Here is a 10,857-nt window from a genome sequence, read left to right as displayed (position 1 = left end):
GTTTTGCACCCGAGGGTTCTTAAAGAGCTCAGCCAGGTGATTGCCAGACCATTATTCTTGATCTTTAAGGATAGTTTACAGACGGGTATGGTGCCAGCTGATTTGAAAAAAGCCAACGTGGTACCAATATTTAAAAAGGGGCCGAGATATATCCCGGGTAACTATAGGCCGGTCAGCCTAACATCAGTAGTCTGCAAGATTTTTGGAGGGGATGTTAAGGGACCACATACAAGACTTTAGTAATGAAAACGGTATTATTAGTAGTAATCAGCATGGATTCATGAAAAATCGTTCTTGCCAAACCAATCTATTAACCTTCTATGATGAAGTGAGCTGCCACCTAGATAAAGGTAAGCCTGTGGATGTGGTGTACCTGGACTTCGCAAATGCCTTTGACACCATTCCCCACAAACGCTTACTGTTCAAACTAAGGAAGGTAGGTATGGACCATAAGGTGAGTACCTGGATAGAGAACTGGCTCCAGGGGAGGTTGCAAAGGGTGGTGATTAATGGGGAGTACTCAGATTGGGGGGGTGTGGAAAGCGGGGTCCCCCAGGGTTCTGTCCTGGGGCCAATCCTGTTTAATTTATTCATAAATGATCTAGAGGAGGGGATATCGAGCAAAATCTCAGTATTTGCGGATGATACTAAACTAAGCATGCTAATATCTTCTGGGCAGGATGTGGAAACCTTACAAGCGGATCTGAACAAAATTATGGGGTGGGCAACTACATGGCAGATGAGGTTCAATGTTGAAAAATGTAAAGTAATGCACCTGGGTGCCAGAAACCAGAAAGCAAGCTACTCACTGGGGGGGGGGGGGAACCTCTGGGTGAGTCTAGGATGAAAAAGGACCTGGGGGTACTGGTAGACAACAGGCTTGGCAGTGGCATGCAATGCCAAGCCGCTGCAAGCAAAGACAACAGAATACTGGGATGTATAAAAAAGGGGATTCACTCCAGAAATAAAGAGATTATTCTTCCACTCTACATGACTCTGTTCCGGCCACAGCTGGAGTATGCTGTCCAGTTCTGGGCACCGGTCCTCAGGAAGAATGTGCTGGAACTGGAAAAAGTCCAGAGAAGGGCAACAAAAATAATTAGGGGAATGGAGGACATCAGCTATGAGGAAAGACTACAAGCACTGAACTTAGTGGTCTTTGAAACGCAATTTTTTTGGAAAAAATTCACTTTTTTTGAACTAAAAAATAAAAAAACAGTAAATTTAGCCCAATTTTCTTTCATAATGTGAAAGATAATGTTACGCTGAGTAAATAGATACCCAACATGTCATGCTTCAAAATTGCGCACGCTCGCGGAATGGCGACAAATATTGGTACTTAAAAATTACCATAGGCGACAGTTAATTTCTACAGGTTACCAGCTTAGAGTTACAGAGGAGGTCTAGGGCTCAAATTATTGCTCTCATTCTAACGTTTGCGGCGATATCTCCCATGTGTGGTTTGAACACCAATTACATATGTGGGCAGGACTTGCATATGCGTTCGCTTCTGCACAGGAGCTAACGGGGACAGGGCGCTTTAATTTTTCTTCCTATTTATTTTATTTATTATTTTTTATTTTTACACAGTTTTTTAAAAAAGAATTGATAATTTTTATTCCTATTACAAGGAATGTAAACATCCCTTGTAATAGAAATAGGCATGACAGGTCCTCTGGTCCTCTTTATTGTGAGATCTGGGGTCAAAAAGACCTCAGACCTCACAACTACACTAAAAAAGAAAAATATAAAATGGTTGAGAAAAAATCGGCCCTTTAAACCTTCAAAGATGTTTGACGTTGCTCCGGTCCTCCAGGACCATAGAGTGGAGAGGGGGCCATCTTGCCTTCACTCGACTTGTCTCTGAGGATCCGGGACCGGATAGTTTTCCCCGCTGCCAGTGGGTCCGGTAAGCGGGGAAAATAGCCGGGACGCAGCGGAAGGGGGGGGGGGCACCTCTTCAGCTGCACCGTAAGGGTGATCCTGCGGTGAATCCGCCACAGGGACCACCCTTATCTGAAAGCCGACCGTCCACCGTTTAAAAAAAAATACCAGAATTATGGCAGCAACCCCGGTATTTAGCGCTAAACGACCGGCGTATATAGTCGCTGGGCGGTCGGTAAGTGGTTAAACCCTGTTATACGGCAATCAAGAGCCGACTACAAGCACCATCCATCTGCATATCTCCTGTCCAAATGATCAGAATTTCGTCAATGAACCTCCTATAGAACGCCAGGCCCTCCCATCTTTGTTGGTAGATGGCATCCCTCTCCCAGTAAGCCATGAACAAATTTGCTAGGCTTAGGGCAAATTTAGCCCCCATGGCTACTCCTTTTTGCTGGAGATAAAATTAGTCTTGAAACCAGCAAAAATTGTGGGACATAGCAAACGTCAGGAGATGTAAAATAAACCTCCTCTGCTTAGCAGGGAGAGTTCAATCCTGGCCTAGATAGTAATTTACAGCCCTTAAACCATGTGCATGATTTATATTTGTGTTATTAGCGTTAAACGACCGACATAAATAGTTGCTGGGCACTTGGCGGTCTGTAAGTGGTTAAACCCTGTTATATGGCAATCAAGAGCCGACTGCAAGCACCATCCATCTGCATAGCAAAAAAAGATAAAATTGCAGCGCCTATCAATAAAACAAATCAGTCCAAAATGGGACAGTTTTAACCACTTAAGCCCCGGAGGATTTGGCTGCTAAACGACCAGAGGGTATTTTGCGATTCGGCACTGCGTGATTTTAACGGACAATTGCGCGGTCGTGCGACGCTGTACCTAAACGAATTTGGCGTCCTTTTTTTCCCACAAACAGAGCTTTCTTTTGGCGGTATTTGATCACCTGTGCGATTTTTTGATCACGCGCTATAAACAAAAAAAGAGCGTAAATTTTGCAAAAATAGCAATATTTTTCCCTTTTTTTTATATGAAATTCCCCCAAAAAAAAATGTAAAAATCAAAATTTTTTAATATTTTCGGCCAATTTGTTTTATGCTACCTATGTTTGGTAAAAAAAAATCGCAAAAAGCGTATTTTGATTGGTTTGCGCAAAAGTTATTGCGTTTACTAACAAAGGGAAAGATTTTTGTCATTTTTGTTGTTTTTTTTTTTTAACGCGTAATGGCGGCGATCTGCGATTTTTTTTGCGGTACTGCGACATTGCGGCGGAAAGATCGGACCCTTGACTGACATTTTTGACACTTTTGGGGTTACCAGTGACATTTCTACAGTAATCAGTGCTATATATATGCACTGTTACTGTAAAAATACACTGGTAGTGAAGGGGTTAACTTTATTTGAGAGGGAGGGGCTGTGTGTGTCCCTAGGGGCGTGATTCTAACTGTGATTGGCTGTGGCTTCAACTGTATGCAGAGTGATCAATGGATCTACATAGTAGATCCATGTGATCAGCTCTCATACAGAGAGGAGAATGACAGGCAGCTTGTTTACACAAGCTGCCTGACTTTCTCCCTCTCCCCCGCCGATCGCAGAGTGGCCGGCGGCGATCGGGTCCGCCGGTCACACGCGCGGGGGGGTCCGTGACCACGCGGGAGCGGGAGCGCGCCTCCGGCGGCGCGCGCTCGCTCCCTAAACCCTCACAGGCGAGCGACGTAGACCTACGTCACTTTGCCTGTGAGGGGCTGACCGCCGCCGTAGATAGTCGTGCGGCGGTCGGCAAGTGGTTAAAATGGATCATGTAAAAAACAACAGAAAAGAGCACCATATGGGCCATTTGAGAGGGGAAAAACCAGTTTAAACTAGTGTACAATCCATGGGTCAGTTTAACAATAGAATATATCTACTAAAACAATACATGAAAAGGCTTTTGTTTTCCCTAACACAGTGCTGTAAATGTGGGGTGTCGTGTGTCTGAAATTGCGTTTGTGGAAGGGCCGTTCCGTCTCTGCTCAGCTGTCTGATGTGTTAATATGTAGGTAATTGTCAATGTGTTCAGGTGTTGTCTGTAATCTGTATGCGAAGCCTAACTGTTAAGTGTCCAGGATGAATGACTGAGATGTGTTTAATATGTAAACACTTATCAATGTGTTTGTAATCTGTATGCGAAGCCTAACTGTTAAGTGTCCAGGATGAATGACTGAGATGTGTTTAATATAATTGCAAGGGACCACATTCCATTGTAAAGTGGGCACTAGCTAAAATGTATCATGAAATTTAATATTTCATTAAGGCACATTGATACACTCTTTAAACCCAACCTTTGATCCCAACCTTATTCATAAGGGTGGGATCACCTAGAGACTGAGAATAGCACTATGTGCCTTCCTGGGATATATGTCCAACTATGAGTCCCACATGATAGTAACCATCCCTTAGGGAGCTGGACATTGTTGACATAACTGGGTTGCATTATTGTATGAGTGCACGTCATATTATTGGTAACTGACTTGCACAGACGAGGTTCTAAACAGGTGACATTATATTCTAAGGTGTATGTAGGCTGGCGACTTGGTTGTGTGCACATAGGGATATAACTTCTATTGCAGGTCATGTTGTAACATACCTCAGCGGAGGTTACATATCCTGTATCTACCTCTACCATTGTTTCTGTGAGTGAATATGAGGATCTGTCACTATGATAAGCATATAGATTTGGATGAGTGTATACATCAGTGTCTTCCATACTTGAGTCGGCCCATACCCCACTATAATAGACTTTTAAAACATTAACTGGGGTAGGAACAGCTAGCAGGCAGGTAGAGAACAAATCATTGGAATTGTAGTGATCAGAAAGGCAAAAATCAGAAGAGTTCAGTATGTTGGCAGCAATAAACATCCATATGTTGTCCTTTATGTCCAATAGGCTTGACTTCAACTGTAAAGTGGAGACATGAATGTCTCGTGTCTCTCTCATGTCCTGGGGTGAGGAAGGGCATAATGAGGAGAGGTTCTCCGGGTGGTGAGCACATGTTGCAAGTAACCAGACAGTGGCTACTAGTGTTGAGCTTGCTACAAAGAGTACCACTGCTTCATGGATGGGAAGTCTTCCAGGAGTAGGGGTGTCCGTTGGCATTGTACCAATGCATCTGTCTGGATCCAGCTGGAATTCGTCTGGTGCTCGTCACAATCTCCGGTCCGCAGTCGTGGGGTCCAGAGGTGGGGCTTCCTTCAGTCGCGATGCGTGGATCCAAACCGGGGAGTCATCTGTCCATACCGCTGTTCTGGTCACTGCTTGAACTGTCGCAGGAGGTCCGTAGGGTGGGTCTAGTGACTTCAGCTTATGGAGGGCCTTCACCAGGACTCTGTCTCCAGGCTTGAATGGGTGGGTCGGTGCACCTGTTGGCAAAGGAAACGAGAGCGAAATATCACCATAATCACTGTTTAATTTTTCAATTAATTTTGCCACATATTCCTCTTGCATCTGCTGCAGATCTCCAGGTATGAGAATCAATGGATTCATTGTCCATGGGGTTGGGAAAGGGTCTCCCCATCAAAATGTCAAAGGGAGATAGCTTGGTTCTTGGGTCTAGAGTCATTCTGACTTCAGCAAGAACAACAGGTAAGTACAGAGACAAGAACTTGGATAGCACAGAATACAAGATTTACAAGAATGGCAGGAGTATGGTGCGGCACTGGGCTTCTGGTCTTATAGGCAGGCAGCAAAATAAATGCTAGTAAGAACCACTTGCAGCACTGGGGTTCAGGGCTTACAGGAAGGCAGATAATTTTAAGACAGGAAGGATACCTAATGGCACTATCTGGGAAGAACACAGCATGTCCACACATGCAACAATGGCGAGGGCCCTTGGAGGGGTTGAGGTGCAAAGTCTAATGAACTGCCTTGTCTTCTCCAAAGGTGGAGATGGGTTAACTTGCAGTCCTCTTACTCACCCAAGCAGGCAGCTACCTAAAACTAAAGGCCAATAGACAACTGAGAATCCCTTGCATGGCTAAGGTGCTGGGATCACTAAACAGTAGGGAGTAAAATTCAAGCTGTCTTGTGTACATGGACACACAGAGACACACAAAACAGCTAGAAGTGAGTACCCATGCAAACAGTGGTACAGTTGCCCAGTGACACAAAACAGGAAATTGAAACCAAACAGGTTTGAAATAGCCTTGGAGACACAAGGCTTGACTTCAAGGAACATTAATATGCAAAGCCTGGGGCAATGAGTCACCTTAGAATGAAAAGAGATGTGTCAGAATGTTTATACTGCTCTGATATAACAGTGTCTATTTATGCAAATAAGCAAGGATCTGTAAATTAGTAGAATCTTCACTTATTTCCATAAATCATACTAAATGCAAGATCGTTTTAAGTGACACTAAACTGAAGATAGAGGATACAATTCTGTGCAAAAATATATATATTTATTAAATACTTTAGCGCAAAATAAATGTCAAAAATATAATTGGTGATAAACACAAAGTTTCAATAAAATGCAATAAGATATATCACAAAGGTTATATGAGAATAAAATCAAAGAATATTATATCAGAATAATAAAATGATCATAGCCAAAGACTTAAATATGAGTGACAGTCTACATAAAAGGTGGCAAACAATATGACAAGTTTGACATGTGACTTCTCTCATCCAACAGATATTCAATTTCTATGTTTTAAATGCAGTTACATGGATCAACATTATTGGACCATGCCTTAAAAAGTCCAGATTGTTTTGATAAAATATGTTTCTATTTAGTTAACCTACCATAAATAATACATCACAACTGAACCATTTTACTAAAAGCCAGAATCAGCTTAAATCCCAAGATAAAAGAATTAAACCAATCATACTGCAGTTAGAATGATTTAACTTCAAATCTTGATGCTAACAGATTAGGTGATGGGTCAGTTAGGTGCATCTAAATAAGGCAGATCAAATATCTATATGAAGAATAGGAACATACTTTACCAGCCAAATCTTATTGTCTGAGAAGTCACGTTGTCTTGGTTATAGGATCAATGGTCTCCCATGAGTTTCAGAACTCCCTCACGATCTTTGCAATCCTCAGCTCTCCCCCTCTCTAGCTGACTAGGACTTTTAAGCCCCCCTGAAGTGTGGGTGGGGATCTCATTACCATATAATCTCCACGTCACTAAAAGCATCTAATTACTATAATCAATTATTGGAAATTAAAATTAAACAACCACTAGGGGCAGTATTGCCTTACTTATTAGATACAGAATAAAAACATGTCATAACCTATACAATGGCCTACTATTAAAAGTGACCTTATTGACCTGTTGGCTAGTGAAAGTCCATTAATTATTTGGCCATGCCACATGTTGTCAGACATTTTCTGGCCTGTAATATTTACGATACCTAAAACACTTAGCCTAATCCAAAGCATTTCTTATATAAACACTCCTACCACGTCTTAAAATGTAATTAGTATTCACTCTAGTCTTAAGTCTAAGTAAGATTACTACTGTAAGAATATAAACCCAAAATGTGATATAACATTCCTAAATATATATGTATATGCCTTACATAATATAATGACATAATTATGGCTAATATCTTCTCACACATAATAATGTATCTTTAAAAACGTATATATTGTTCCTTTTAAAATACAGACAATTAAAGAGATATCAACCCTTTACATCTGGTATAGCGTCAGGCTGACTGAGTCTTATCTAAAAGAACGTCAGTTCTCCACTTATTTATGACAAAAGAAAATATAAATATCTGCTGAAATTATAAGACCCTATTGTAAGAGAAATTTTGTTTAACAAGTACATATGAACTCTCATTCACCTTTAAACAAGATGGACGCTGCACTGTTCAAAATCAAATATTTCCATTTTTTTTCTTTTAATTCACTCAATAATGCTGACATATCCCCCCCCCTCTTCTTCCCAGTATTCAGGTAAACAGCCTTAGATATATCTGGGAATAAGGCCAAGAGAAAAAGAAAAGAAATTGTTTTATCCTTTTTTTTTATAAGAGAATAGTTCGTATTGGGAATTGTTCATTACTTTTAAGCAAAGCGGTGAAATTGAGAAAAAAAAATCAGTTCCAAATGTCAGTTCATAGCGACTTTGCTAGAGTTAGCTATGTCACAAACTGTTCCTAGTCTTTTTGAATTTCGATCTCCTAGTAAAGAAACTCAAATGTTCCTTGAAATCCCCAACTTCAGCTTGTAAAGTCTTGATGGAGACAGAAATTAACTGCTGCAATGGCATTAGCAACTACCATACAAAGCGCAGTAAAACAATGTTGGCAATCAGGAATCCGAGAAATCTGTTTGGACGTTCAACCTTGGATGTTGGTTGGATAATGAATGGTTTCAGCATGGTCTAGAGCAGCCCTCAAATTTTCCACTCGCCTACTCGCATATTGCGAGTGGAAAATTATGTATGGCGAGCTACTGCCAGGGGAAGAGAGGAGAGGAAAGCCGCCGAAGGATTGGATAATGTCAGCGGCGGATCATCCCGCTCAGCTTTAATTGTAATGGCCGGGCGCTCGCCGACACACAGTTCCGTCTCCTAGCGCGGCTTCTTTGATAGACAGAACACCTGGCCAACCAGGACGTGTTCTGTCTATCAAAGAAGCCGGGCTAGGAGGCGGGACTGTGTATGTCAGCGAGCGCCCGCCAATTACAATTAAAGCTGAGCGGGATGATCCGCCGCTCCGACATTATCCAGCAGGACTGATGGAGGGGTTCAAGCCCAAGTTGGAAAAATCGGCAGTACACTGGTACAAGGTAGGGTGGGATGGATGGATGGATGGCTGCTCTGGCTGGGCGTCTGTGTCATGGGAGGTGGAGGGGCGCTGCCAGGAGTGTTTCTGTGACAGGAGAGAGCGGGATGCGCTCTCTCTGTCTTCTCGCCGGGCTTCACACACTCCTGTCAGATCGGGACTTCTCCCCTGAGTCAGAGTGGAGGAGGAGCGGAGGAGAAGACAATTAATTCCTAAAGCTTTGCACGGACAGCTCGGGAGAGATGCGGCTGCAGAAGGGGAAGAAGATTGCAGCTCAGGAAGGACACTGCATGTAAGATCGGGACTATGCAGAGTTTGTTATCCCCTGTCCTCCGAGTCAAAGCAATGTGGAAAGGGGGCGGGTAACAAACTCTGTATAGTCCCGATCTTACATGCAGTGTCCTTCCTGAGCTGCAATCTTCTTCCCCTTCTGCAGCCGCATCTCTCCCGCCAGCTGTCCGTGCAAAGATTTAGGAATTAATTGTCTTCTCCTCCGCTCCTCCTCCGCTCTGACATAAGAAGAGGAGGATCACAGAGCGATGTATCTGGTATCACAGGTGCTGTATCTGAGGTCTGTGACATGCTGGAGGAAAGGGTGAACTACACTGGGGTACAAATCTTATCCTGTCACCTCCCAAATTCCCATCTCAGCACAATCCCCCCCCTCCCTCCTAGCACAACCCCCCCATCTCAGCACAGTCCCCCCTCCTAGCACAACCCCCCCATCTCAGCACAGTCCCCCCCCTCCTAGCACAACCCCCCCATCTCAGCACAGTCCCCCCCCTCCTAGCACAAACCCCCCATCTCAGCACAGTCCCCCCCCTCCTAGCACAACCCCCCCATCTCAGCACAGTCCCCCCCTCCTAGCACAACCCCCCCATCTCAGCACAGTCCCCCCCCCTCCTAGCACAACCCCCCCATCTCAGCACAGTCCCCCCCCTCCTAGCACAACCCCCCATCTCAGCACAATCCCCCCTCCTAGCACAACACCCCCCCATCTCAGCACAGTCCCCCCCCCTCCTAGCACAACCCCCCCCCCATCTCAGCACAGTCCCCCCCCCTCCTAGCACAATCCCCCCCATCTCAGCACAGTCCCCCCCCCTCCTAGCACAATCCCCCCATCTCAGCACAGTCTTCCCCATCTCAGCACAATCCCCCCCATCTCAGCACAGCCCCCCCCCCTCCTAGCACAATCCCCCCATCTCAGCACAGTCTTCCCCATCTCAGCACAATCCCCCCCTCCTAGCACAACCCCCCCATCTCAGCACAGTCCCCCCCATCTCAGCACAATCCCCCCCTCCTAGCACAACACCCCCATCTCAGCACAGTCCCCCCCCCTCCTAGCACAACCCCCCCGCATCTCAGCACAGCCCCCCCCCCTCCTAGCACAATCCCCCCATCTCAGCACAGTCCCTACCCTCCTAGCACAACCCCCCCATCTCAGCACAGTCCCCCCCCCCTCTTAGCACAACCCCCCTCCCATATTGATCCCACCTAGAAGTAATCATCTTCTCCCCACCCCTCATGCTACAAATTCTCTTATTCCAACCCCCCCCCCCGGGACAATCCCCCAAAAAGTATTTGTACTAGGAGGGGTGGGGAGAAGATGATTACTTCTAAGTGGGATCGATATGGGGGGGGGAGCGGGGTTGTGCTGGGATGGGGAATTTGAGAGGTGACAATATAAGATTTCTTCTAGCAGGGGAATTGGGGGGGGAGGGTGCTAGGAGGAGTGATTCGTGCTGGGGGGGGGGTGAGGATTTGTGCCAGGAGTGGGGATTTGGGGAAAGCCCTTATAGAGATTATTGGAATGGGGTGGGGGGATGGATTTGTGCCAGAACAGGAAGTCTTGGGGCTGTTAAAAAGGGGTATTGGGGGGGGGGGGTTGTGTCAGTAGGAATAATGGGTTTTTTTGTGCTAAGGGGAAAATTTTGATGGGGGGAGGATTTGACAGGTAGGATTTGTTCTAGGAGGTGAAATTTGGGGGGGGGAGGGGTTACTAGGATGGTGATTTGGGGGTTCCAGACCCTTGATGGGCACTGATTAGGCTGCACTGATGGGCACTGAAAACGTTGTTATTAATATTTATTTTTGTAACTTCTGCATTAATGCAAAAACATTTAACAGTATAATTTTATGGCGTGTTTAGGGGCGGAATTAGGGGCGGGGCAGGGTAGGAG

The 10,857-nt window shown here is 44.9% G+C and overlaps 1 protein-coding gene across 1 annotated transcript; it reads right to left on the bottom strand.

Annotated features, from left to right (window-relative positions):
- Positions 1-4,252: 4,252 nt before the first annotated feature.
- Positions 4,253-5,035, bottom strand: LOC309558674 (uncharacterized protein; the record flags this gene model as incomplete). Its single annotated transcript, XM_082261733.1, has 1 exon — positions 4,253-5,035. The coding sequence occupies one exon, from the start codon at positions 5,033-5,035 to the stop codon at positions 4,253-4,255; it is 783 nt and encodes a 260-aa protein (XP_082117859.1).
- Between the last annotated feature and the right edge of the window lie 5,822 nt (positions 5,036-10,857).

Source organism: Pelophylax lessonae (assembly GCF_965119305.1).
Source record: "Pelophylax lessonae genome assembly, chromosome: 6".
Lineage (NCBI taxonomy): Eukaryota > Metazoa > Chordata > Amphibia > Anura > Ranidae > Pelophylax > Pelophylax lessonae.
This window is presented reverse-complemented; position numbering and strand designations above follow the sequence as displayed.